Source organism: Metarhizium robertsii, assembly GCF_000187425.2.
Source record: "Metarhizium robertsii ARSEF 23 chromosome Unknown MAA_Scf_7, whole genome shotgun sequence".
In the NCBI taxonomy this organism is placed as follows: Eukaryota; Fungi; Ascomycota; class Sordariomycetes; order Hypocreales; family Clavicipitaceae; genus Metarhizium; species Metarhizium robertsii.
In genome coordinates this window covers 523,679-551,530 of record NW_011942215.1, presented here as the reverse complement: position 1 = coordinate 551,530, position 27,852 = coordinate 523,679, and the positions used below count along the sequence as shown (strand labels likewise).

At 49.5% G+C, this 27,852-nt stretch overlaps 9 protein-coding genes across 9 annotated transcripts; 4 read left to right on the top strand and 5 right to left on the bottom strand.

Moving 5' to 3' along the window:
• Positions 1-714: 714 nt before the first annotated feature.
• On the top strand, positions 715-2,471 carry MAA_00788 (O-methyltransferase; the record flags this gene model as incomplete). Its single annotated transcript, XM_007818786.1, has 5 exons — positions 715-1,146; positions 1,199-1,244; positions 1,303-1,974; positions 2,030-2,295; positions 2,358-2,471. 5 exons carry the CDS (start codon positions 715-717, stop codon positions 2,469-2,471), a joined length of 1,530 nt encoding a protein of 509 aa, XP_007816977.1.
• A 993-nt stretch (positions 2,472-3,464) lies between these two features.
• MAA_00789 (polyketide synthase) lies at positions 3,465-10,999 on the bottom strand (the record flags this gene model as incomplete). The annotated part of the gene is made up of 9 exons (XM_007818787.1): positions 3,465-4,960; positions 5,018-9,422; positions 9,479-9,828; positions 9,880-10,120; positions 10,183-10,385; positions 10,454-10,519; positions 10,569-10,656; positions 10,714-10,770; positions 10,826-10,999. The coding sequence occupies 9 exons, from the start codon at positions 10,997-10,999 to the stop codon at positions 3,465-3,467; spliced, it is 7,080 nt and encodes a 2,359-aa protein (XP_007816978.1).
• Positions 11,000-14,935: 3,936 nt separating this feature from the next.
• Positions 14,936-16,974, top strand: MAA_00790 (uncharacterized protein; the record flags this gene model as incomplete). The annotated part of the gene is made up of 6 exons (XM_007818788.1): positions 14,936-15,096; positions 15,161-15,294; positions 15,358-15,481; positions 15,533-15,739; positions 15,788-16,129; positions 16,200-16,974. 6 exons carry the CDS (start codon positions 14,936-14,938, stop codon positions 16,972-16,974), a joined length of 1,743 nt encoding a protein of 580 aa, XP_007816979.1.
• Positions 16,975-17,653: 679 nt separating this feature from the next.
• Positions 17,654-18,262, bottom strand: MAA_11395 (vacuolar ATP synthase subunit A; the record flags this gene model as incomplete). Its single annotated transcript, XM_011413389.1, has 1 exon — positions 17,654-18,262. One exon carries the CDS (start codon positions 18,260-18,262, stop codon positions 17,654-17,656), a length of 609 nt encoding a protein of 202 aa, XP_011411691.1.
• Positions 18,263-18,555: 293 nt separating this feature from the next.
• MAA_00791 (Stress responsive alpha-beta barrel) lies at positions 18,556-19,155 on the bottom strand (the record flags this gene model as incomplete). Its single annotated transcript, XM_007818789.1, has 2 exons — positions 18,556-18,786; positions 19,051-19,155. 2 exons carry the CDS (start codon positions 19,153-19,155, stop codon positions 18,556-18,558), a joined length of 336 nt encoding a protein of 111 aa, XP_007816980.1.
• Positions 19,156-20,565: 1,410 nt separating this feature from the next.
• On the top strand, positions 20,566-21,405 carry MAA_00792 (uncharacterized protein; the record flags this gene model as incomplete). The annotated part of the gene is made up of 1 exon (XM_007818790.2): positions 20,566-21,405. The coding sequence occupies one exon, from the start codon at positions 20,566-20,568 to the stop codon at positions 21,403-21,405; it is 840 nt and encodes a 279-aa protein (XP_007816981.2).
• A 276-nt stretch (positions 21,406-21,681) lies between these two features.
• MAA_00793 (integral membrane protein, Mpv17/PMP22 family) lies at positions 21,682-22,303 on the bottom strand (the record flags this gene model as incomplete). Its single annotated transcript, XM_007818791.1, has 2 exons — positions 21,682-22,147; positions 22,209-22,303. The coding sequence occupies 2 exons, from the start codon at positions 22,301-22,303 to the stop codon at positions 21,682-21,684; spliced, it is 561 nt and encodes a 186-aa protein (XP_007816982.1).
• Positions 22,304-23,202: 899 nt separating this feature from the next.
• On the bottom strand, positions 23,203-24,383 carry MAA_00794 (ER to Golgi transport protein Yif1; the record flags this gene model as incomplete). The annotated part of the gene is made up of 4 exons (XM_007818792.1): positions 23,203-23,367; positions 23,435-23,760; positions 23,835-24,036; positions 24,102-24,383. 4 exons carry the CDS (start codon positions 24,381-24,383, stop codon positions 23,203-23,205), a joined length of 975 nt encoding a protein of 324 aa, XP_007816983.1.
• Positions 24,384-25,234: 851 nt separating this feature from the next.
• Positions 25,235-27,337, top strand: MAA_00795 (signal sequence receptor alpha subunit; the record flags this gene model as incomplete). Its single annotated transcript, XM_007818793.1, has 3 exons — positions 25,235-25,468; positions 25,540-27,024; positions 27,089-27,337. The coding sequence occupies 3 exons, from the start codon at positions 25,235-25,237 to the stop codon at positions 27,335-27,337; spliced, it is 1,968 nt and encodes a 655-aa protein (XP_007816984.1).
• Positions 27,338-27,852: the final 515 nt, after the last annotated feature.

Sequence of the window (27,852 nt, the reverse complement as noted above, 5' to 3'; positions counted from 1 at the left end):
ACCTCCATCCCTTGGCCGGATTTCGGTGCAACAGCTGTGACCAACAAGGGGTGACATCTCGACCCGGCAGATTGGTTCGACCCCAAATGATTCTCGTTCGGTCAGACCCAACCCATCCGAGCTCTCACAAGTGCGTTGGGCTGAAGCGATGTTGGTGGCAGATGGGCGATTGCCTCAACTTGGCGCACGCGCCCAGAGATGAGCCTTGCAACAACGGCTCGCCGGGAATGACACGCTTGGGCCGTTGTTTGGTCGCACCAAACAATGAAGCGTTTTGCTCACTTGCTCAAGTGCTGTGTGAGTGGCCCGCAGGTCCACGGACCGTCGTGCATATGTGGCTGTTACCAATTGCCACGCAACTACTCCGTACTATGGACGCCGTTTTCATTTCATCTGCGGCTTGCCCATTTCGCCTTGATGCTCCTTCGGATCAAGTGATCAGAGGATGGTTGTCCCACTTGCAACAAGAGAGGACAGGCCCAAAAACCTGACCCTGCCATGTCGCATCTGTAATTTCACCGCATTTTTCGGATTCTTGTTGTGCAGCGAAATTGGTCTCTTGGTGCATATGTATAGTCGCGACTTTTTTAAACGAACAGTTGGAGTAACTATTAGTTTTGTCCGTCTCTAGTCTTCATATCAATGGTCAAATTTCGTATACTAGCACCACCAGAACCCGGCCGACATAACCTTGAACCTTGAGCCTGAATGACCATGGCAAAGTTCAAGGTGCCTTCCTGGTTGCAAACAAGCACAGCGGCAGAGGGAGAGAAGGAGAAGAAGAAGCAGAACAGACGTTCGCTTGGCGGCTTTCCACAGCATATTCGAACAAGGCAACATGTACCGGCCGCAACCAGGCCCCAGGCTGTTCACGAAGACCCAAAACCCGTAGCAAATACACAAACAACAGAAACAACCCGACTGGTAACCCTGGCGAAAAGGATTGCCGCCGAGGCAGAGAAGCTTGAGAAATATTTGAAAGAAAATGATTTACCTCAGCCCGGATTTGGAAGCGATGCTCCAGGGGACTTTCCAAACTTGCCGCCTGAGATTCAGAAAAGTCGTCAAGACATTGTATACGCGACACGTGAACTAGGAACACTTGTTAGAGGACCACGAGAAAGCGTGCGATGGGGCGTCTGGAGCGTATGTGCAATTGAACCCTGCCAGGGGACAATGCTAACTGTTCTGCGCATAGTATCTGGATACACTAAGCCTTCAAATTATCAACAATTATGGCATTGGTAAGCTTACAGACGAGGGAATAACGTCGGCGTATCTTGTTCCACTGACCTTGTTTAGCCAAGCTTGTTCCCCTTAACACGCCCATTCCTCTTTCAGATCTGCAAGCAAAAACCACGCTGGATCCCATTAACCTGGCGCGAATTCTCCGGCATGCCATGACTAATTACATCTTCTGCGAGCCTGAGCCCGGTTTGATAGCCCACACGGCTGCATCTCGCAAGCTGGCGGAGGACGGGGCTCTACAAGACTGGGTTGGATTCAACTCCGAAGATATCTTCCCCTCTGCCGCAAAGGTGCTCGAGTCTCTTAAAGAACACCCCGAAGCCACATCACTGACGACTACTGGCTTCAACTATGCGTTTGACACCGTAGATAAGGAGCCCATGTTTGTGACATTCGGTAAGGATCCTGCTCGGGCGAAACGGATGGGAGGCGCTATGGCTAGCTTGACGGGCGGTGAGGGATATGAGGTCAGGCACTTCGTGGATAATTATGACTTTTCGCAGGAAGATGAGCGAGGGGGCACCTTTGTCGATATTGGTGGAAGCCACGGATTTGTGTCTGTGGACTTGGCCAAGAAGTGGAAGAACATGAAGTTTATCGTCCAAGATCTGCCAAAGACCGTCAGCAGCGCACCTAAGCCCATCTCTGATGACGAATCAGTCGCCGAGCGGATTCAGTTCGAAGCCCACGACTTTTTCAAGGAACAGCCTGTCAAGGATGCCGACGGTATGCACGCATGTTTTCTGCACTCTAGATCGCCGAAAAACTGACAACACCTCAGTGTATTTCTTCCGGTGGATTATCCACAATTACTCAACTCCATATGCTGTCAAGCTGCTCAAGAACCTCGTATCGGCCCTAAAGCCCGGCGCACGTATCGTTATCAACGACCACTGCTTGCGAGAGTCCGGCTCCGAGAACCCTTGGGATGAGAAGCTGATGCGCAGCATGGACATGATCATGCTGACCTTGCTCAATGCCCAAGAACGCGCGGAGCAAGAGTTTAGGGACTTATTCAAGGCAGCAGACGAGCGTTTTGTCTTCAAGGTGAGCGATGCCCACAGACCGCTATTCCCTTGGCGACACTCGCGGATGCTAACATATTCCAGGGTGTTACAAGAACGCCAGGTTGCAGAATGAGTGTTATTGAAGCCGTCTGGGAACCGACGAAACCTACGGCGAATGGGACAGCTAAACATGCCGGCTCTGAAATTACCGAGTAGTTGACAATCTTGCACAAGGTAATCATGGCGGTAAACAAAGACATGTATATATTTTATAAAACGAGGGGTAATTGCTCTACCAAGTCTACGAAATGACCACAACTGGTGGCATATAGCAACAGCGACTTATATATTGTACAGGAATGGAAATTTAGAATACTATACTTAGGGCAGTGGTCCGAGGTCAAATTCACAAAGTGATAATTTAGGTGGCCGTCGTGGTGCGCTGGTACGTCTGACGCGTCACGATGCGTAGACGGTCTATTTTTCTAGTCTCTTACTGTCTTTGGCCTGGTACAGCCTAATACTGGTGTAGATTTTACTCTTGTAATACTCGTATCATGCTTGTAATTTCATTTGACTACAGAGCGAAACAATACTCCCCTTTAATTAAGATGGCCGTCGTGGCTTGCTACCAGATGTTGACTAGTCTTGAATTGACAACCAAAAGGCTGACCCCTCTTGCATTTTTGCAGGCAGCGGGGAGGCAGTAACTTTAAAATAACAAATAATGGTGGTATTGTCAATGAGAAGAACCAGCGTAATTGGTTTAGTGGTAAAATTCTCCGTTGCCATCCGAGCAGCGTCGGGGAGCCCTGGGTTCGATTCCCAGATTACGCATCTCTTTTTTTGGAAGTTTGCCTTTTTTGCCAAGCCCACTCACCAGTTTTTGTCTGGAAGGGATTTATTTTTTCATTTTGTGTCCCTACATGCTCACTCAACCGAGGTGTACTTCACGATGCTCTATCCCTATGCTTTGAGAAAACCGAAAACAGGGACAAGAAGACGTGACGCACCCATGCAACAACATTATGGGTGCTAAGAATCACAGAGCACGGATTATATATGCATTCGCGCACAATTCATAAGTCATGTAAGCTACTCATGTATCTAAATGCATTTTGCCATTCCAACGACCATACAACATCAACCGAAGAACACATATCAACGGAGACTTCCCCAACGGCAAAAGAAAGCAATCAAGTCTTGTAGTTATGCCTTTTCGTATCCGCCTCTCTTCGCAATCATATGTGCCATTTCCATAATCGTGTCGTTACTCAACACCTCAAACACCGATACCTCAACATTACAGTTGCTCAATACCCAATTCCTGACTCCAACGGCGACCAGGGAATCAACGCCGTACGCACTTGGGGGCTTGTTCACGTCAACTTCTTCGGGAAGCAGATTTGTAGCCTTGGCGAGCATGTTTGATAACCCGTGGCGGATGAGATCAACTGCACCTTCTGTACTGCCGCATCTCGCCAGGAGCGACTTCATGTCCATTCCTTGTAGTTCATTCGAGCCATCGAGACCTGGTGGTGGCATGTCTATCAAGTTCAAGTACGAGTAGAGCGCGGTCCGTGACCAATATGGATCTGCTGGCTTGTTCTGACGCAGTAAACCGCCCGTTCCCACCCCGAGAATGACCTGGGCCGGCGTGGTGTCTCCCGAGGAGCCTATTTCCTTTGTGATGGCGTGCTTGATAACAGTAAGGAAATCATCATGGCGGATGCCGTAGAAGCCTGCGGCACGGAGCTTGTCCAACATGTCGTCGTCCTCGGCGAGCATGCCTGCCCCGAGAACAGGGCCGAGATCGATTGATACTGCTGGGACGCCATGAAGGAGACAATGATGTGCTAAAGCGTCTATGAAGCTGTTTCCGGCTGCGTAATTGGCTTGTCCTCGATTGCCAATGATCCCGGCTGAACTGGCCAGGAAGACAAAAAATGGCTTGCTATCCAAGCCCGCCATGTTCTTGACCAGGTTCCAAGAACCTTGTGTCTTCGGCTTGAATGCGGCATTCCACATTTGGTAGGTCATGTTGTCAAACACTGAGTCCTGAATAACAGCAGCGCATTGGAATATCCCTCGAATAGGAGGCATCTGAACAAACAACTGGTTCTTCATGACTGCTGATAGAGACGCCTTGTCGCAAAGATCAGCTTGATAGACTCTTGCATCAACACCCTCATTTTGCAAGCCCTCGATGAAGTCACGGGATTGACTATTGGATATGCCTGATCGAGAGACAAATGCCAGATGCTTTGCGCCATTGGCGATGAGAAGCTCGGCGATGCTTCTTCCTAGACCGCCGAGTCCACCCGCCAGCAGATATGTTCCCTCTGGGTCGATGGCCTCGCTTAGAGACTTGGGATTATTGTCACAGAGAACATTAACTTTGTGATTTTCTCCCGAGTTGGCTGAAACCGTGCAGACGCCTTGATATGGATGTTCCTGAACATGTTTCAGCGCCTTATCAAGCGAGTCTATGGAGAAGTCCTTTGCCGATGAGGTGACAACTAAATCATCAAACTGCTTCTCATCCAGGAACTTAGATGCGGATGCGAGTAGTTCTGTTACAAAATCCGCGTCTTCTCGCAGCAGACGTCGCAGGTCGAAGTTTACAGCAGTAGCACGGCTCGTCGACTCGAAATTGCGTCCGATAGAGTACGGGCTGCCACCGACAAGCCGCACAATTAAGCCGCCTAGAAGGTTAGAGCCAAAAATTCTATACAGTGATGGTCTTGGGGATATCGGCTTACAATCTTTGACACATTTCTCAACACCATTTAGACGATCTTGCGACGTACTGTAAAGAATATCCACGCCTTTACCATCTGTCATTGTTAGGAGGCACGGAATAAACTCGTCCTCGGCACTGAAGATGGTGTCTGAAGTCAATCCACAGCTCTCAAGAATCTTCCGCTGGTTATCGGGGTCCTGCCCAACAATTGTCGCGAATAACTTGACCCCCAGAATTCTGGCAAGCGCGATAGCCGCAAGGCCATACGCACTCGCTCCCGCATGAATGAGGACCGACTTTCCTGGTTTTCCCCTACCCATATAGACAAGTGAGTAGTATGCGCTAATAAGCTGACTTGGGAACAAACTTGTACTGTTACGCTGAATGAAGGGCAATTTGACCCTAAGCGTGCTTTGGATACTTCCATCAGATACTAGCCCGGCCACTTCGTCTCCAGGAAGGAACTCTGTTACATTTCGTCCGACACTGATGATGGTTCCTCGCACATCGAGGCCAATGCTAGATTCAAAGTTGCGTCCAAGAGCCGTTTCGACATCCTGGGGTATGAGAAGCGTCTGACTAAATTTGATGTCCACTTCGTCCGGAAGTATGTCTGTTTGAGGAAATTCAGTGTAATGCCACGAGTCATCACACAAACCCGCCTTGACAAGAGAGAGTTTCACATCTAACATATCCTCTGGGCTAGCTGCGTCGTTGTGGAAAGGCCGATTGTTGAGAATACATGGAGCCATCCCTTCAATGATTTGATTCAGGGCTTGAATTGTCCTTAGCCGAGGAATGAAGATTTTGCCATCCTTTTCCGCAAACTCCATCTCAGAACAACCCGGTCTTGGTTCTTCGCAGAAAGTCTGAGAAAACACAGCCATGATATTCTTTACGACTGTATTGTCACATATGTTTGTGGCAACATCTAGATCAAAAGTGACAATGACCTTGCGGGGGTCCTCTGACATAAGAGTTCTGGCTAGACCAATAATCGACGAGCCTTGCAAGTTATGAGGGTTCATATGAGAACCTCGGGTCAGCCAAATCATTCCCTTTGCCGCCTTCTGAATGTCCTTTAGCAGGTTGAAGTGGAATTCATCCCATTGCAGAATAGAGTAGTGTTGGTTATGTGAGGGGAAAACGTCAAGTAGTGAAAGAATAACTGATTTCTCAACAAGAGAGGCACACTTGAGAATTTCTTGAGTATTCAAAACTGATATCTCGTATTCTTGCGCAGGCTTGGTCTGATAGGACTTCACAAGGTCAACTAAAGCTGAGACCTCGTCATTCGCATCCTCTGGTACAAGTAAAATGATTGGCGGAGCAGGCGAGCCCAGTAACGCAGCAGGACGTCTGTACACAATTGGGTTTTTCGAATGTTGTTCGTCAACGTTGCCATTGATGGGAGTGTAGTGGTTTAGAGACGAAGATTTGAGTTGCATGAGTACGCCTCCAACCTGGAGTTTGTCCTTCAGCTTCTTCAGTTCTAAACCGAGATCATCGAACGAGATGATGAGATGATAGTTGGAGTTGACATCCGCCATGTTTGTTTTGCACTCCACGAAGCATTCTGCAGGAGTTTCTTTCACTTTGTTAATCACCTCGTGGAAAGTATCCGAGTCCTTGTGTCCCAACAAGGTGAATTTCGACAGAGATGGCGCATCATCTTTTTCCGGGGCAAGGACTTTCAGCAGCTCTGTTGCGTCCTCTGTAGAACCCCCAGCCTGCAAGACGGCTAATCCTGGATATTTGTGAGCTAGACCACGAATGTTTTCTATGAGATCAGTGGACGAGTCGAAGGTGGCGTCTTCTCGCCAGACAATCTCGGTGCACAGGTTTCGGAAGTTTGGCAGAAATTTCTCTTCCGAGCCTGTAGACTGAAGAGCAGTCAAATACAGTCCATTGACAATAACTTGAGTCTTGGAGGAGCCGCAACCATTCATGACAATCTTTGCAGTGGCACCTTGTAGTCCGACACGGTCAGCGGTGGCGAAGCCGGAAAACACTTTTGGACCATCCTGATCAATGCCTGTCGATACGAAAAGACTCTTGATAAAAGTGGGAACCATAGGAACCGTTTCAATGACAAACAAAGGATGAAACATCGAGTCCAAGGTTGCCGGGTGAATTATGTGCGGATATTCGAACTTGGCAGGCATCTTGGACTTGGTGTCTGGAACGCCGACTTTGCATACACAAGCCCCCTCACCTTTGCGGATGTTTGATATATTCTGGAAAGTTGGACCATAGTTCATGCCGATAGTGTCCAAGTCTTCATAAAGCTGACGGGAGTTCATACCTTTCTTGCAGCTATCAGAGAGCTTGTCCAACTGCTTGTCATGTGCCGTGCTTGGGGCCGAAGAATAAGCAGTTGTATGCTTGAACTGTATGAATCCAGTTGCATGCTGCTCCCAGTCTCGCCCTAGATGCTTAGAGTATATGGAAAACTGGTGGCTGGCCTTGGGTTGCATTTCTCCACTGATTTCGGTGGTTATCTTGATATTCAGGGCCACTTCCAAGCCATGCTCGGTGTTGGGGACGATCATAGCTTTTGAAAGATGCATATGACTAATTTCGTACCCCAAGAAGCCATCCATTGCAGGCTTTATCTGCTTGGCCCCTTCAAGAACCATAGAAACCATACCTGCAGCCGGATAGACAATAGTTTTCTGGACTTGGTGGTCCTGGATCCAGGGGTTCTCTGAGACTCGAAGGAAGCCACGCCAGCGCGGCTCAAAAGGAGTTGAGTCCGCAGTCAGTGCCCCAATAAGATCCTGACGAGGATATTCTCGATTTCTGTTGGCAATACTCAGATGAGACTCATGCCAATATGACTTGTCATGATTCCATGGGTATGGGGGGAGATTGGACAGGCACTTCATTCTTTGGATTTCACCTCGAGAGATGACCTGCTCCATATTCAGGGAGCAGCCTTCGGTCCAAAGATCCCCAACAAGCCCCAGAACTTTTAAAATACCATTGATCTTTGGTTGCATAATGGAATAGTATGCGGGAATCAAGTCTTCGTGAACAATGGACGCCATAGTTTCTGTCGTAGGCGATCGCAAGGCCGCTCGAGGGCCGATCTCGATGAGAATCTCTGGGCGAGCTTCTACTGGCTGTTGCATCATGGACGTTACCGCTGCTACGAACAGCACCGGATTGACCATGTTATCGGACCAATAATGTGGCCCAAGCTCTTCTCCCCGAACAGACTTCCCAGTGACAGAAGAGAACATTTGAACTTGGGTTTGGAGCTCTCTCGGTTGTATAGATACAAGAGAGTCTCTGTAATCGTGCTCGACAAGCCGCATATGGGATGAGTGATATGCAGTCTGGACTTTCAGAGTACGACAAAATACCTTTTGTTTTCTTTCAGCAAGATCTTGAGAAATAGCCTCTATGGCATCAACTCTGCCTGATATGGTGGTTGATGCTGGACTATTGACACAAGCGATCTCTGCCGAAAAATGGCCATCTTCTAAATATTTCCGTGTCTCATCGAAAGACATACCAAGCACCAGCATGGCTCCTTTCAACTTTGGAGCGCGGAATGGCATACTAATAGCAGCCAATCCTCGGAAATAGGCTATATCCCAAGCATGGAATCGAGAAATGGCACCTCCAGCGTAGGCAGCGGCTATCTCGCCCGACGAGTGGCCAATTACACTAGTAGGTGACACACCAAAAGCATGAAGGAGGTCGACCAAGGCTACCTGGATTGCTGTTGTAGCAGGCTGTGCAATGTGAGGATAGGAAATGGCTGAATCAGATTCATCCCTCAAAATCTCTCTTATCAAGTCAAAGGGCGATTGAAGGCAATGCAAGAGGTATTCGCTTGCCTCCTCAAGGCTGTTCCTGAAAACTTGAAACTGCATCAAATCCTGGCCCATCCTAGCCCATTGGGTTCCTTGGCCAGAGAAAACAAAGCCGATACGTGGCTGTGATTTTCTCAAGGAACGAACAGTCTCGGACGATCCGGCAGTTTCAAGTTTGGCCGCGAGTTCTGTGATCGACTTTGCAACGATGAACCCTTTCCATTCCATAGTTGACCGGCGGCAAGAAAGGGTGTAAGAGTAGTCTGTCAGCAACTCCCGGGGCCCCGACTTGGCCTGCGCCTTAATATACTCCGAGTGAGATCCCATTATACGTGACACTCCGCTTTTCTCATGAGCGGAGTAGCAAAAGAGCTGGTACTCGTTTTCTCGGGACTTTGTAGCATCCTCATCAAGCATGAGTTTGTCGGGGCTCGAAGGCGTCATATCAGCGGAGCTATGATTTCCGACTAAGCCACGAGATTGCAAGTATTTCGGTGCTTCATCCAGAATGGCGTGGGCATTGGTACCCCCAAAGCCGAAGCAATTGATGCTCACTCTGCGAAGCCCAGGCATGGGCCAGTCCATAAGAGAAGTTGGTACCTAAATGATCGTTCAGTATCGAATAGATTGCGTTGCGCAAGTCTCATATTGCTTACTTTTACCTTCCAATTTTCGAAGTTTATATCTGGGTTGCCTGTTTTGAAGTTAATGTTAGGCGGGATCTTGCCTTTTTCAAGAACCATTACTCCTTTAATTATTCCAGCAACTCCTGCAGCACCCTCAAGATGGCCGATATTCGGCTTTACCGATCCAACCACAATTGGTTTCCTGATATCTCGATCGGCTGCCAGTGTTTCAGAAACGGCCTTGAGCTCTCGCCAATCTCCTGCCTGTGTTCCTGTTCCATGACACTCAACATATGCAGTCTGGTCAAAGTCAAGGCCAGCAGACTTGTACACGCTTCGGATGTTTGCCACTTGGGCCTCCTTACTGGGGAGAGTAATTCCTGCAATGATCAGCTTTGCCACGTAACAGAGGGGTCACGGAAGAAATTTACCGGTAGTTCGACCATCTTGGTTAACTGAAGTGCCACGAATGACAGCTCGAATTGTGTCGTTGTCCCGAAGAGCATCAGAGAGGCGTTTCATGATAACCACGCCGATACCTTCTCCACGACCGTAACCGTTGGCTCGCTCATCAAAGGTAAAACACTTGCCGTCTGGACTTAGAAAGTTCAATGCGGTCATTGGCATTATGGTACTTGGCGTGAGAATCATGCCAGCTCCTGCTGCTATGGCCTGGAGAGTATGTCAGTACTTCAAAGACAAATGTAGCCTTGTAAATTTCCGAGAGAACTCACAATCGATGACTCCCTGTTACGAAGACTCTGGGCTCCCAAGTGGACAGATACCAAACTGCCACTGCAGCCAGTATCAACCGTCACACTAGGTCCGTGGAAGTTGAAGAAGTACGATATCCGGTTTGCCATGATGGCAATGCCATTGCCAGTAGCGGCATATTGTGGAGACCAGTCAGGGTCTCGAAGACATACTTGTTCGTAGTCTTGAAAGTATCAGGATGCTGCGTTTGTGATTGTTGGGGATGGACAGGGGGCTGCCGCTGTGACTTACCTTTGACAAACGATCCGACATAAACGGAAGTATCGCTTCCGTAGACATCTTCCTTTTTCAGGCCAGCTATTTTCGTATTAGTAATTTGTTTCAACCGATTGGAGGTAAGCCGTACCATTTTCGAGTGCCTCATAGGAGACTTCCAACAGCATTCGTTGCTGGGGATCGATCGCTTTCGCATCTTCTGAGGGAATGGAGAAGAACTAAATTCATTTAGCTGACAGGCCATCATCTATTTGAAGAATTTTCTTCATATTTACAGTGGCATCGAAAGCTCTAATATCTCCTTTGAGAAGATGTGCTCCCTTAAAGGAGATCTGCAGTTAGGTTAGCACCTGCAAGTCTTGAAAGAACGTCATGGCGGTCACTTACACTTCCTTGTCGATCTCCGCTGGGATGATAATATCCATCAATATTTAGTCGTTCTTTAGGTATCTCTGACCATTGTGATTCTCCAGCCTCTAAAATTTTCCAAAGACTCTCCGGATCGGTGGCTTCCCCAGGAAAGCGAAGGCCAAGGCCGATGACGGCTATGTCATCGTCCATGATCTGGTGTGGAGGACAGCTGCCGAAACCGGGCCGTAGAAGGACAAAAGATGCGTCTCAAAGAAAGAAAACAAGGTGAGGAGAAGGGAATATTTGTGAAGGCTGGAAAAATAAAGATGGAAAGAGTCATTCAAGTTGTGGCAGGGGACCTCGGGGGTTTTGAACCCGAAGCATCGAGTGCTGTGAATCTGCCAACCAACGCAACTCTCTGCATTGAACCGCCACTCACAGTCCCGGAGGCCTATGAATATACGGAGGCAACAAGAAGGACGACAAAGTAATAAAAGTCCTCACACATTCAACCCACCCCAGTGCCAACCGGCCGAAGGGGCAGGACCACACAGACCAGAGGATCCGCACAGAATCGGCAGAGAAATGGGTCTTGAGAAGGGCTTTATTCCTGACTGAAGACGGTGGCAACGCAGTTTGGATAATGGTTGCATGTAACCATGCTTGTCGAGCTTCAACGCATGTATTGGCTTGTGGTATCTTATGCATCGACTCTATTTGAGCAATGCAAAGACCAGTGGTGATGGTGGTCGAGCCCACCCAGCCAAGTTCTGCTACGTCAGCATCACCAACAGAAGGCTTGGGATATGACAGTCTTGAACTGACTCCATGGATCTAGAAACTCAGCCACAATGTTGAGTGAAAGCGGGGACCGTAAGCCTTGAATCGTAATGATTGTGTCCTGCCGAGATATATTCTATTTGAAGTGAGCTCTGATCCTGATGTGATCCCACCTGCCTTCATCCTGGGAAATGTAAAATGCCTTGAGAGACTTTCGAAGCGCAGACTTTTCCAACAGACAACATAGTCAAGTACAAAAAATTTGAGAAGCTTCAAGACAAGGCATACTAGGGAGGAAGCATCAATCCCGAGCTGTCACGTTTCCAAACAGGACGAAACAGCCAACAGGGTCCGGTGTTATCGGGTATGGCATAAGCCGACAATAGAATTTGGGTCATGTGTAAGACCGAAGCTGTCAGGCTGAAGGTAAAAGTGCCTTGCAGGATTCTCTCAACCATTCATGGTTTAACCTATTAGATTCTTCCTCGATTTTTTGAATACCCCACACGATTGTGTCTTGGGGATCTTTTGGCGTCTTGCTGGTCAACTCACGACACAGACTATGCAAAGTATGCACAATTAGGCCGACGTCAAAGTGACTGTATCTGGAATGCATGACGGTGGTCACAGCCAATGATCTGCCCCAGTCGTCTGTCATTGCATGTGCCATCGACAAGACCTCTATTCTGATAACCAGAATTCATGTCGGCCCAGTTTTAGGGAGTTGTTTTTTGAGACATCTTGCACTCGTAGGAATACAGTCTAGCTGGATAACAAAAGAGTCAGTTCTCTGAGCTTTCCTCAAGGCAAGAACCCTCCGGCCACTACCCGTGAACTCGTCTTCCCATACTGTACGCATGTCGATCGAGGAGTGCTTGGTAGATGCCAGGTGCTCTTGGGACTGACTGTACTCATTCATTACTTGCTAGATGCGGCTGCATCATGACCACTGAGACATCGGGTTATTGATCCTTGCCCCGGCACCCAGTAAGCATTGGTAGACCCAGCTGTCAGCATTGACAACGGATATGATCGCTGCATGGCCTCAGCCCCGTCGAAGATCAGCCAGGGACAGACAGCCATTGTCAATTTCCATGGCTGTCCGGGATGCCCCACATTCGATATCTTGTAGCCTAGATAATCAGATGAGGCACATTCTGGAGTGAAGCACGCCTAGTTCAGGCAGAGTCGGGGCGTGTACGGTGGCGTTCGGGTTCGTCGGCCAGTCTCCAGTTCTCATAGGTCCATCTACCCCATGATTTGTGTCGGCTGTAACCCTCTGGCCTTGGAATTGTAGGACCGTCACAAGGTCTCATACATGCATGTATGCAGTCTGAGGCAAATCAGACGTCCGTTGTGATTGACATGGTACCTCAACTTTATGTCTCTCACTGCAATGGTAGAGTGATACCAGTTGAATAACTACATACCCGGGGCTACTGATTTGACTGTTAACCTAAACTGGGAATATCAGCGTCACAGATTTGCGAAGAAGTACGGATTGGTGGTGACAAACCTGCCTGGGCTGCCGGACTGGTTTGTGAAAGGGTCTGGTAAGCAACAATGTGTTGAAGCTGACATTGGACTCCTCCAGGTTGTCGGTTTGAAGAACCAGACCCGATAAAAGTTACTTTACACTACGAAAAGTGGAGATCACTCCTTTGTAGTGTAATGGCTTTATTTCGCTTTATGTATCATCACAGAACCCAAGTACGACTGTCAATAAAAGATTCGATGGGTAACTGAGACTACACTTAAGCGCAGCAGTTTCAAGAAAATATTACGTTAGTGCCTTGGTGGACTGCCGTCAATGCTGTTCATAAGGGCGGACCACACGGTTCCCTGCGCTTCAAGTGCAAAAGAACAAACAATAAGAACAAACAATAGAAAAGAGGAAAGGAAGGAAGGGAAAGGACAGGGGAAGGGCGACTTTTCTGTCGAAAAAAAAAACAGCTCTCATAACTTGTGCCGGTACTCACAGTGCTTGGATTCCATTTGGGCCTCACTGCATTTCTTAAATTAGGAAGAGCCATGCTGATGCACAGACAAGAGTTGGCATCGTTGGACGCAGTCTGGTCCTCGAACCCACGTCTGTGGTTTCCTGGGGTTTTCCAATGAAATCCACATCATCTGCTCTGGGACAAATGTACGATTGTCAGCACAGGAGAGAACGAGACAAAGCACCGTCGAAAAGCCCGAGATTGAATCTAGCATTTTCTTTCAAGCCACGTCGGCCCAGAGACACCATACATGGGTGACAGTTGTCCACGGGCTCGGTCATGCCGGCGCCCAGCAACCTCGTCCAACTAATGGACCAAGGCAGTGTTGTATCTGTACGAGCATGGTGTAATACTGTGATAGCCAAGGGAGGGCCCGCTAATTGGTCATGTATGGCCGCCGGCAATACATGGCTTGCGCAGTTGTAGGAATTGACAGCAGCCACTTCACTCATTGCTCCAAACGGGACTGATCCAAGGGAACATGGTGTAGGGAATGGTTTGTTACACGGGCTAGGTCGTTGAAATGAGTGGCCTCTTTTTATGGTATACTCCCGCTTGCTCCACACAGCCGAAATATTTGGATGCTGCTCAGAGCAGAAATCCGATGGATTGTAGCACACACATCATACTCCGTACACGTTCTCGGTCTCAGTCTGCTCCCCTGTCTCAGTATTCTATTGTACGTGTGGAATTTCGACTTGGGGCGTAGAATCTTGCTCTTGCACTGCGATTGGCAATTCGGTTGCTCTCGATTGAGACCAAGACCATGTCTAGCTTGGTCTTTGGTGGCCACCGCTTTACAAACGGGAGATCCATTAGTCCTTGTAAGTGGTGTCAATGCATGAGGCTCCAACGAATGGGTGGATTGGGAGATCAAAACGCACGCTTGTATGACCGAGTCCAGCACAGTTTTGTCAAAGACATTTTGCTTGAAACGATACATGTCAAGAACAGTTGAATGTCGCGAAATGGGTCTCTCCCCGCGAGAAAGTCAAGCAGTAACTCCAATTTGGAGCAGGAGCGAGGCAGAAGTGACCATGGCTCAAGTGCTATGCTCCTTCCAGTTCATAGCACAGACCGGACCAAACTTGCGTCACACTCTGGCGAGTCTCGTCTGTTTCGGCTGTTAATTCACTGCTTGCCACAGCTTGGCGAAATTCACAGCATCACCCGAGCCGTATGAGTTTCGTTTATTCCCTTTGCCCCTCTCCCGGTTTGGAGACTTCTTTTTTTTCTTCGGCATTCCTCTGCTTCAACGCCGACTCGTTGTCAGACCAGGACCATCAACGACACCCAGTTATACACTCGTTTCCCCCTCCATTTCGCACTTTGTTTCTTGGGCCGCTTTCATACTAAGAGCACCATCATGGGCGACTTCCAGATGTCGCTTCCTTACCCTAACCCTTCCCTTAGTCAGATGCCGTCCATACAGAATCCAAATATATCCCAGGCAGACCAAACCGCGCCTTCCCGGGCCAGAAATCGCCACAATGTCAGCGGCATTCGCCAGAAAGTTCTCATGGCATCGTAAGTGTTGTCGACGTGTGGAAACCTTACTTGGACAGTAGTCGGCTGACTTCGTCTTGAAAAGCTTGCTTGTCGGTCTTCTGTTTTCCAGCCTGGACACCTCTATCGTCGCTACTTCTCTGGTTACCATCTCCCACGAACTGAACGACTTTGCCAATGCTCCGTGGATTATCCTGGCTTATCTGTTGACTTACATGGGTATGCTGACACTTGGCATGGCATATGCCATACACGTTTTGCCATTTCGTTAACAGCGCCCAGGGTTTGCCGTTTGCATTTCAAAGTTGAGTGACATCTACGGCCGACGAAACATGCTTATTCTGTCCTGGATAATATTCATCGCTTTTTCAATGGGTTGTGCAACTGCAAAAGGCATGATTGAGCTGTATGAATCGAGATCCCGTTGTTTGTTAGCTTCGCAGCTCACTTTTTGTAGGATTTGCTGCCGAGCGTTTCAAGGTATCGGGGCGTCTGGTCTTTATAGTCTCACCCAGATTGGACTTGTCGAAGTTGGTCCGGTTCATCGGCCAAGTCTAATTGGGGCCATGATTGGGGCCACTCTTGCTGCAGCGTTTGTTTTGGGCCCTCTTGTGGGAGGTGTTATATCTCAACTATCGGATTGGAGATGGTTGTTTAACCTCAAGTAAGCGATCAGCTCCTCGAGTGCCCTATTTAATGCTTACTTCCGTAGTATTCCCTTTGGGCTCATAACAATTTTAATACTCACCAATTTTTGGCCACAAGAAGACGTGGCCGACCTGCTCTCGTGGACAGCTTTCAGGAGCATCGATTTCCTCGGTAGTGCCACGCTACTCTGCAGCTCCGGTTTTCTAGTCTTCGCCTTGCAACAGGCTGGCTCACAAGCTCTAGCTTGGCTGAGTCCAGCAATTGTCATCAGCTTCATTGTTTCCACTTTGAGTTGCATTGTTTTTGTTACATGGGAGGTACACTTGGCACGCAAGCGACATCGTCATATCGAGCCAATATTTCCCATCGGACTTATGGGCAAGCGTGTATACGCTGCCGGATTACTGTGAGTTGAATCGGCAGAAATTGAGGTGTATTGAACAAGACTAACGTTGGGACGTGTTTGAAATTGACAGTGTCACACTATTCACTGGATTCCCATACATTTGTTTCTCCATAATCCTACCAGAGCGATTTCAGATGGTCAATAATCAAAACCCACTTATGGCGGGAGTTCGGATTCTCCCAATGCTTAGTGCCTGCGCTTTTGGCTCTTTTCTTGGAGGAGCCATATCAAGCAAACGAAACAACACATCTTATACCCTGGTTGCAGCTTCCTGTCTTCAGCTTCTTGGAGTTGGGCTCATGACTACTGTGTCTGGTGATTCCGAGACGGCGGCAGGCCAGTATGGCTACCAAGCAATTTTTGGCTTGGGTGTTGGCCTGTCCTTTTCGGCAGCGACAATTATGACAAACATTTTGGCTACAGAGCCAAATGAGAGAGCTTCCGCTCAAGGCGCTGTTGCCCAGGCCAGGGTTCTTGGTGGATGCATTGGATTGTCTTTATGCACGATCCTTTTCAACGCACACGCCAATAGGCTTTTAAGTGGTCGTTTGACAGATCAAGAACTATATATGCTGCACCGGTCTCCCTTATCAGGACTGCGGCTGCCCGACAATTTGCGAGGGCTCGTAAGACAAGTCTACATCGGCGCATTTAGAAGAGAGATTGAGGTCATCGGAGTGGCTTGTGCAGTCATGGTGGTCATTTCTCTTTTCACCCTGGAAAAAAAACCTACACCTATTGAACGAATAACGGCTCCGGTCAAGGACGAATCGTCATCGTATCGCAGGGGAAGTGACTCTGGGACGGAGATCAACGACGTCACACATGCTCGTCACATGGCTTAACATAGGAATCTAGTAGTGCATAACTAGGATTTTCTTCGCCGTCTCGGTATTTTCTCTGGCGACACCAGGCTACATAACGTGGGCACGAATTGTTGGACCATGGAGTTATGAACGCCCGGGCGGCTTATTCTGTATTGTGCGAGTATTTTTCTCTTCCACTGTTTGATGTTTGTTTCTCACTTATAAGATGATCAGTTGGTCTTTTATCAGTCGGTTTTATCACATTTATGCTGGCAAAGAGCACATGGCACCCTATTACATAGCAATTGAGTGAAATTATACGTGTTTTCGCTGTGACAATGATGCCCACGTTTTAAATCTGCTTGCCCTCATCCAAGAAGAATGAATGCCAAAATGCAGTGGCAAACGTTGTGCTTCGCAGAACAGAAGATGGTCTCACAGGTAATGTAATATTGGATTAAGCAAATCATGGTATGTCACCAATAGTTTGTGACGTACTTATGCAACGGCTTCAGTTGGGGATATTAGGAAGTCGGTATTTCTCATCGTCAACAGCTTCCTAAATTGATCATTTATAATGGCTTTTCAACAACTCACAACTCCCAGGTAAGTCACACACCAAACCAACAACTTTCATGCAGGCGCTCCGAAATCAACAGCCAGTTGCATTTCCAATCCAACTTCAATTTACCATTTCCTCATCCCAAGTCACACCCTCTTACAAGTTTCCAGCTGAACTGGTCTCTCTGTAAAGGGGATGCCCCTTCATACCTACCACTTGGGACCCTTGACCCCCCCCTCTCCTGTTCTCCTCCCCTTTCAAGTCGTAACACATGTCCCACGCTTCACCCAGAGGATGACTGCCCTCGATTTCAAACCCGCTGTCCATGTCCTCAAGAAGCCGATGAGCTAGTCTCGCAGGCGCAATAGTCACGTATCCCCGAGTAACAACCGGCTCAAATCTTCTTGGATTCTGTTTCTCTCCGAAACCAAGTCTTGCACGGTCATGAGAAACAACTAGGGCTTCGTGGGCAATGCTGTGGAATGGTGTGGGGGCATGTTGATCGCCGTTGAGGGGACACGACACCCATTTCTTGGTGAGATTCGATAGTGGATGGGGATAGTGCAGAGACGGAGGCGGAGTGGTATGTGAAGAGGGGGTGGGAAGAGTAGGTTGGGAGCTTGTTGTGCTGAGGGAGGAAAGGGGTGTGAAATTTGTTCTTTGTGGTCGTCCGAGGTGCCAAGAGTTGTGTGATGGTGGCATGTAGGAGACGATGGAAACCTTGGAGACGTGGTGTTGAGACGTGGTAGGTTCTGTTGGTATCATGACGAATATATTGGAGTGGGGAGTTCGCACAACTAATACATGCCGTACGCCAATATCAAGATCCGATCTGCACTACTGTGAGACGAACATTTCAATCTGGTGCGCATGCTCTCGTTTGTACCGGTTTGTACGTACGGTTGACACTGTGGTTCTGTATCCTTTCTCTCTCAACTCAAAAACTGCACGCACGGCACGACATCACACCACACCACATAGCCACCGCAAAGGCATGATGCCTTCTGAAATCTGAAATGGGATATCGTCTAGTCGATCACGGAGTACACAGAAAATAATTATGCTGAGCTCCCCAAGAGCTGGGGCTTGAAGAAAACCGTCATGATACCCTCAACACCCAGCTCCTTCGCGGTGGCCTTCAAGTTCTTGTGCGCGGCGCAACTCTCGTCGTAATACTTCAGATCGTCCATGCTAGCAAACTCGGTTTTGCACACGACGGTGTACCCCTGGGCGCGAGGGTCTTCCTCGGCTACACCCACTGCCAGTGACAGGATATACGGCTTGCCGTCCTGCAAGAAGGGTGTGTCAGTGCATATTGTGATAGTCTTCTCTTCAGATGAACGGTTGTCCCTCGCGATATTGGCGATCTGGGCTGGAGAAGCACACACAGCAACGGGCGATCTCGCTTACAACAGGGGGGGAGAAACCGAGTGGTACAACACGGGGCTCATGGCGAGCACGACAAATTGGCAAACAAGGAGAGGGGTTGTACAAAAGCAGGAGGGGCAGAGGGAGTGAGCAGCCTAGGAGAATGCTTTGCGACTTGACACTACCTTTTGGTTGGTTGCGTCGACGGTCTTGTACGCGTCAATCAGCTTCTGTTGGGCGGCTGGGTTGGGCAGCTTGAACATGGTGACGCGGTGGACACGGTCTGCCATTTTGAAGGATTGAAACGAGGATGGCGGCGGTGTGTTTGATGAGCGGGAATGGTGTCTGCGGCAAATGAGAACTGAGGGTTTGAGTGGTGTTGAAGAAGGACAGAAGCGAAGGGCGACAGAGTTGTCGTTTGCAAGTAGACGGAGGAGGATACGCGGAGAATGGCGGCTCATTGGGGTTCTCGGGGTTCTCGGGGGTCAGAGACCGAATGCAGAGGAGCTTTGGAGCTTTGGAGTTGGGGATGGCAAACGATCATACTGATCAGCTAGCGTAGATGGCTGGATGGCTGGCTGGATGGATGAAGGACGATGCGCGGAGCTGTCAACTTGGCTCTATTGCCCCTGTTGACAGCACTGAGCAGAGCTCCATCGCGGCGTAATTCCGACTCTGCAACTGGCGGATTTTTCGCAAGCACCTGGCCGCCACGCCCTCGGAATTCACCGGCATTGTTCATTCACTGGTCGTCGGCTCGGCTTCACCCTGTTTATCGTGTCATCAAACATGTTGACTGGGCTCTAGACACACCGAAGTGATCCCATGAGCTGAAGCAAGCTACAAGGAACGATATCGCAAAAGCCTGGCCTGGCCCGGGCTGGCTGGGAACATCAATTGATGTTACTCGACCAACAGCTTGCCGGAAGCCAGACGATCTTTCCAGGAGGAAGGTGCGAGCTCTATTCGAACGCGCTTCTGCCTCTCCTCCCATATCCGCATCCCATCTGCGCTTGGGCATTCTAAAGTCGGCATCCTCGCAATCACCATTCGTCCACCTTTGTTTTTGATGTCAAATCAGTCATTTTCAGCATCTCAGTGTTCTTACTGCTTCATTTATACTAAAACTACGCTCACCAACCACCATGCGGTGCCGCGGACGATGTTTCCGCCGCGGCCGCCACAATGCTTCAACCAGCACAGTTTGCCACGAGCAACCGTCCTCTCTGGGCGTGACATAGTACTTCTGCCCAATCCATAGTAGGTATCATGCATTTCATCTCTTGAAGTGCTCTTACCAGCCTCTTTGCGGCGAGTGCGCCGTTTTGTTTTACGACAAGGCACCCCACGCGTTTTGGTTGGCCGAGCTAGACGTCAACGCCATCATGTCCTCCCAGATTCAGTACATGGCGGAACTAGAGGAGGAAATGGAGGAGCTCCTACAAGAAATCGACCAAGCGCGACAGGAATCTGAAGACGGCTGGTAGCGACAGTTTCCTGAGCTGTCCATGGACCCCCCGGAGCCTCCGCCACACATTGCTCCCAATGTGCTCGAAGAGATACCAAGATCGGATCCAACTTATAGACAACTAAGTACAACCTTAATCCGTCATCGGATATATCCAAATGTGAAGCTGCTGGAGTTCCGTACCTTCTCTGGCGCCATGGCGTACCAGCCGTGCTGCAAAGACATCGACCTCATGGGGTTCTTCAAACCACTCAAGCCCATCGAACCAGGAGTCGACCGCCTCTTCAAGGTTGCTAGAGCATGGTCTTGCATTATTCAATCTATGGAGGATCTTCCCAAAGACCTGCGCTGGGTTCTTGCAACTATTTATAATTTTGCCAACGACATGCTATGTGCCAAACTGGGCGAAGACACCATGTGGCGAATGCGGCCGTGGCTAATGTACTGGTATGATGTCGCAGACGCCTTATTGGAATTGCTCAACCTATCAGCAACTGCTCCGGTTCCGGACTGGTTTCTACGACCTGGATCTGATACTTCCGACGAGGAATGTGCATCTGAAGCTGGAGCGATGGTGACGCTTTGCCGCACAAATTCAGTTACCTCAGATGGTAATTTGACTGTGCTCCACCATGACACGTCAGGCCGGAAAAGTCGATGGGCTCGCGATAATTCTTCCGGTCATCAATTAGGAATCAGAGCCTGGATAAACGCCCAGCCCGATTGGGGTGCTGAGAGACAGTGCGTTCATCCGACCCCAGAAAGAGGTGTTTGGGAGAATAGGGTCGTCAGATCCTCGCCACCAACACAATCTGGAGGTTCTCGCCGGGTTACTTTTCGGTTTAACCCTGAAGCGATGGAGTTCGACCCTCACCCAAACCTAACAACATCGCCCGCCTCTGTCTCATCTCGCAGCTCTTCGACTTGGTCAATTGAGCCAACAGAAACTTTGGTAGACTATGAAAGTACCAGTGAAGCCTCTAGGCTCTCGGCGACAGCGTGTTCCTATGACTCTTTGGAGCAAATTTTGACGTCACTTCGAGCTAGAACTCCTCCACCTTTTGGAGGCTGACTGCCAATTCATAGATATGAGGAGGGCATGGCTATTTCACCATGTTTATGTAACATTTGTATAGCGTTTGTACACGGTATTCATCGTCTATAGATAGCATAGCGAGGATAAGCGAAATTATGTGTTTTGATTCTATCTGTCTACTCCAGGCAATCTATCGTGATCTAGTCGTCACACATGGCAAATATCATGAATATGGAAACGTTTCTCCTCGTCATCAAACCACCACCACAGCAAGCCAAGTACCCAAAATGGCCGATCAAAGGAAAAAACAAATTACTCCTTGGCCGCAATCATACTCATATAAATTCCCCAGCCCAACCCCGCCACACAGCCCACCAGGTTCCTCCCCTCAACGGTCTTAACCAAGGTGAAATTCACCAAACTCACGGCCGGCCAAAGCTTCATCCCCGCCACCACAATGGTCCAAAACTCGGCGAGCGCCGCCTGCCACACCACGGCCATGTCAACGGCCGAAAAGTCAATGACCCCCGGAGAGATCCAGTAGCTCGTCGCCTTGGTGAAGTTGGTAATGCGCGGCGCATCAGGCATAGCCAGGTGGATAGAGTGGATGTAGACGCTAAACAGCAGCGTATTGAACGTTGCGCCAACGGTCTGGTCCAGCCCGAACTTCAGCAGCGTGTTGCGGATGCTAAGCGGCTGCTCGTCCACCGCCGGCGCAGCCTTGCCCTGTCCGGCCGGAGGCAGACGTGCCGGGAAGGAGGATTCCAAAAAGTCTTGCCTGTGTGGGATGGTCAGGTTCCCCGTTCACCACGAGCTCAAGAGGACAGAGGCCCGCTCACCATAGAAAATTGGGCGGCGTGCTGATGATGCTGAACATGAGGAACTGGAAGACGGGGATCCAGTCGACCTCGATGGCGGTCTGGCTCGTCAGCATTTCCTGCACTGCTGAATCGTGGGGGGAGGATACCTGCCTGTTTCCTGTATGCTTCGATGAGCTGCGCTAGGATGTTGGACGTGGCCCCCAGAAGGGCCGCTTGGAGCGTTGCGGAAAAGATTGGATTTCGGGCCATGTTTTTTTAAAAAAAAAAAGAAGAAGAAGAAAACCACAAGCCCGCTGTGAAAATAAATAACAGATATGTGAAAGCTATTGAATTAAAAACTAAAATGAGAATAAAAGAGCAGAGGATATGTATGCGAGGTGAGGGGGAGAAGGAAAGCGTCTTGTAGGGATCGGATATATACCAAGTGCCTAAGTAAGTATGCCTGAGGTGAAGCAGTCGTCACGTGGTGGAGAAACACAGACCAGTGCGTCTAACGTGGCGCAGATTTTGGGATCCAACTTGGAAACAGCCGCTTCACGGGGTTGATGTGCATGGTTTAAAGGATTAATTGTTTCAATCTTGAGGATGGGGAGGTTCGGATGGTGATCGGCGTGATGGGACGGATGTTTTGGGTGTTGGGCGTTTTGTATATGACGAGTCACATCGGGTACGTGAGTCGTGGAGAGGTCGGATGCGGTCTGGAATCATTTTTTTATATTGTGCCATTATGTGTAATATTTTGCAACGTGATATAGTTTTTAACCTCGCCTCATTTCGCGTTATACCTCAACGTCTAGTCGTTGGCATCTTGGACTCCATAGTCTGCCGAGAAACGGAGCCAAATGATCCTCTACCACAATGGTTGGCCGTCTGCAACTGTGTCCTGAATAGGCATCTGCTGTCAAGACTTTTCCGGCTCGAACAAAATTCCCCTTTGAATGACTCCGTCTTTGTCCCGTCGCTTTTTCAGTCCCAACCTGCTGCCACCTAAACTCCCGGCAAATGACTGCGCTCAAATTCCCATCGTGAGTAGCCACATGAAGAAAAGTTGAACAATGTACGAGTAGAAAAAGAGGAACTGGGTGCGTTGGTTACGCTTTGCGCGGGAATCGGTCTGCATAGGACCGCCAGTGTTGCCCGATGTCTCAGGCAGGAGAACGTATCTCAACGATCGCATCTAATTCACGTATTAGCTTGGACTTTTGGTATTGCAAGGCTTTATAGTGGAGGATAAGAAAACTCACCAAGAACAGCGAATTGGCCAAAAAGGTGTAGAGAAACACACCCCAGCCAATCCATCCGCCGGTGCCCTTGCCACCGTTGAGAATTTCAGCCACAACAATAGTGACAATGATGCCCACAAACTTGTAGCCAGAGTAGGCAATCAAGTCAAGAAGCTGAGACTGGCTTGAGATGCTCAACAGGTAGCACCCCAGCTTCAGGGCGACTATCTCAACGATGACGACTACCATGCCGGTCGTGGCGGTGTATCCTAACAACTCGGGTTTGAATTGGCCCTTGAGGCCGGCAATCAATGTTGAGAGGAGGATATATGTGACAAGAGCCATAACTAGAACAGTATGTTAGCTTCCATATTTGGCCTCGAAGCACGCCGTGGAGAGAGAGACAGAAAGAGGATCGAACCTGGAATGTACATGTCGGGACTGTTGACGTCTTCACGAGGAGGCAAATACCATCCTTCCTGCCCACTGGCTCCAGTAGCTTGTTTGCGCGCCCAAGGCTTGTGTCTCCAGGGGAATAGGACGAGGAACAATTTGTTGACGACGTATGAGTTAGAGACGTTGAAGTAGTGTTTTAACGCAGAGACGTTGACGTATCGGCCAATCTGTTATCATTGTTAGCACAAGGAAGGCCACTTTGTAGAAATCAAGAGCGCGGAGCAAGTCGTACATTCTGCTCGACATATTCCTGGCCATGCTTGAAAGCGGTTTGGCCAAATTGAGCGGCAACCTGCGCTGTTGGATCATTCATGAATTGTCCGTAGGCGCCAAAGACGTTGCCGCTATTACCGCCCTGCTGCTGATATGGGGTACTCGCTCCTCCGTACGTTTGCCCCATTGACTGCGCAGACCCAGGCGGCGGAGGTGGTGATCTGAGCTGGGGAACTGTAGAAACATGTTGCGGGACGGGGTGGTGCAACGGGGGCGACTGCCCATATGTCCCCCGTTGCATGACGGCGGTGTTGATTTTGTTATGTTTGGGGGGTCGTGATCGAAGGGCCAAGTCAGTGAGTAGTCGATTGCGAATGCAGAGCGTTGCAACAACGTGATGTAGTGACGGGGGAGCAACAGCTGAGACTTGGTCGGTTTGCTGAGGCTGGGATGAGGAAATGTGGTCGTTTTGGGCGGCGCATCATCGCGTCCCGTGAAGTGTGGCTTACCGGAGCCACCAGCTTCATAGTACGGAGTACATATGTATGGCTGTGCAGCAGGCCTGGACCCACTTTGCACCTGCACATGTGGTTGGGGGGTGCTCAAGGGGCCAAGGCAAAAGGGCAGACGCACCAGACCGCAGTTGGACAACTCGTCAATTGGTACGGAGTACTCCGTACAGTGGGTGTAGCAGCCACAGCACGTGATGGGCTCCTCAAGCCACTGGTGGTCGCGCATCAGAAGGGCTGGCTCAAGCTAGGCTTTGGCCTTCTTGGCGGCGCTCAAGCGCTATCAATCAGCCAGGCGCTTCCAGTTGAGACCCATTGATCAATGTCTCCATGTCTGCAATAGACCCAGCTAGCGGGAGCGGCCAAACTAGGACCAGACCACTGGACACATAGCCACATGTGCAGTCAACTGTAGCCTCGAATTCTCAGCCGGCCCGCGAACTTCGAAGGTGGCCTGTCTTTTCTGGCCGTGTAGAAAGCAGTCTGGCCCTGCCCTGCCTCGGGCGTATTTTCTTCTCTTGCTTTCCTTTCTCTTTTCCTTCAATTGTCGGACCCCGACTCTGTACACCTTGTCTTGTTGCTTGGTGCCTGTTGGGTCCAGAGTTCCGAGTCCTGTAAAGTGGGAGCCCGGCGCATCGCCATCATGTTGGACACTTTCGAAATCATCACCACCAACGGTGTTGTCCTTTGGTCCAGGAAATATGCCCCCATAAATTCCTCCGTTGTGAACAGCTTCATCTCCGATACATTTATTGAGGAAAAGAGTGGTGGTTCAGTAGTAGGAGACTCGCAATCAGCTGCAACAAATCCTCCGTACAAGAGCGACCAGCACACATTGAAATGGACTGTGGTAAAGGAGCTCGGTGTTATCTTTGTGGTGCGCGCCTGCAACTCTAATGCATTCGACCTCGAATACGATAAATTTGCGCTAACATGCATTGTTTGCAGGCTGTCTACCGGTCACTCCTACATCTATCCTGGGTTGATAAACTTGTGGACAATATCAAGACCATCTTTATCAACCTCTATGGCGAACAGCTCAAGAAACCACACACGACCATTGTTGAATGCACCGGGTTCGACAACTACTTTGATCAACAACTACACGAACTAGATACGTCGACTGCATCGAATCCAACAGTGCAACCGGTACGCTCCGTCGACGACAGCCCGTCTGCTCCGGGTCTCACCTACCGAGGTCGCAATATCAATGATGGACAGAATGAGGGAGTTTCGAACGACTCGAGCCCAGTACCTACACCAAACACTTCGAGGCCATCCACCCCAAGTACTGGCAATTTGTTGGTGGCCAAAGCTGGGCCTGTCGCCAAGATGTCTAGACGAGCCCGCAAAGCCAAAAACTCGACATCAGCGCCAGCATCATCGGGAGACGAAGCGGCAAGTAAGCAAAAGAAGAGTGCCAGGGGGCCCAAGAAGGGACGAAAATGGGATGCGGATGGATTTGCCGAAGAGGATGATACAGATGTGCAGCTCGACTATTCTGCCAACCCCACGAGCGATGTCGAAGCTGAGACTGTTGGTCGGTCAAGTGCTTTGGATGCCGTCGAAGCATCAACATGGGGAACCTCTACTAAAGGCAAATTTGTCCTCAAAGATCTAGGTGACGAAGTTCACAGCATGCTTGCCTCCGCCGAGGCCGAAAAGGCTGCAGCTGCAACCAAGTCAGAAACCAAATCCGGTCTCTTGGGCACGGGTGTCAATGCCCTTAGCGGCATGTTCCGCAACGTCGTTGGAGGCAAGACGCTCACCAAAGAAGATCTTGACAAGGCCATGAAAGGCATGGAGGAGCATCTCCTACGTAAAAACGTAGCACGGGAAGCTGCCGTTCGTCTATGTGAAGGCGTCGAGAAGGAGCTTGTGGGCGTCAAGACGGGAAACTTTGAAAGTATCAGCTCCAAGATTCAAACAGCCATGGAATCCTCCTTAACCAAAATGCTCACACCCACCTCATCACTCGACCTCCTCCGCGAAATCGACTCCATTACCGCACCGCCCGCTACTTCTCTCCGCAAAGCTCGACCCTATGTCATCTCCATTGTCGGCGTCAACGGCGTCGGCAAATCAACCAATCTCTCCAAGATTTGCTTCTTCCTCCTCCAAAACAAGTACAAGGTCCTCATTGCCGCGGGCGACACGTTCCGGTCAGGAGCCGTCGAGCAACTCGCGGTTCATGTCCGCAATCTGAAGGAACTGACCGCCCGAGAAGGCGGGCAGGTAGAGCTGTACCAAAAGGGGTACGGCAAGGACGCAGCCACCGTAGCCAAGGACGCAGTATCTCATGCTGCGCAGGAAGGCTTCGACGTTGTGCTTATTGATACGGCTGGCCGACGACACAATGATCAACGACTAATGTCTTCCTTGGAGAAATTCGCCAAGTTTGCCCAGCCTGACAAGATTCTCATGGTTGGCGAGGTTCGTCCACCAAGCAAACCCCCTCCGTCATACATATCCTGCACACATACTGATTTGCACATAGGCCCTTGTGGGAACAGACTCCGTCGCCCAAGCGCGCAACTTCAACGCGGCGTTCGGCTCCGTCCGCACTCTCGACGGCTTCATCATCTCCAAGTGCGACACGGTGGGCGACATGGTTGGAACGCTGGTCAGTCTCGTCCACGCCACCAATGTGCCTGTCCTATTCGTCGGCGTAGGACAGCATTACTCCGACTTGAGGAATTTCAGTGTCAAGTGGGCTGTGGAGAAGTTGTTGAGTAGTAGTAATTAACTAGATCTTGTAATGGATATATGAATACCCCTAGTATATATATATATTTGGTATACCGTAATATGAAATGACATGGGCACGTTCCATCCCGCCATACTCCCACATAGAGCGTGCAAAATTATTTCATCACCGCGGGTGACTTCACTGGCCATAGCGCGAGTAATAATTGCAATTCTGAGTGTAGATAATTACTATTTACTGGCGCTAGCCACAGACCATCTCGTAACGAGTGTCCATTTCTTGTTTTTCACCCTTCCACATTCGCTATGCATAAGAAACAATCAAGACATAGGAAAAAAGAAAACAAGTTCAAAAGGGTAGCTTGTTTAGAATGGTATAAGAAGAAAAAAACCAAAAACGCAAAACAGAAAAACCTTCCACGCCCCCCTAACAGACGATATATAATGCCATCCTCCTTAGTTTTTCCTTCTTTTGGTCTTATCCGAGACCCTTTTCTTTTTTTCAATTTCAAGTACTTGTCGTCTGCAGCCAGCCGTTTTCTTTACAACACGCGA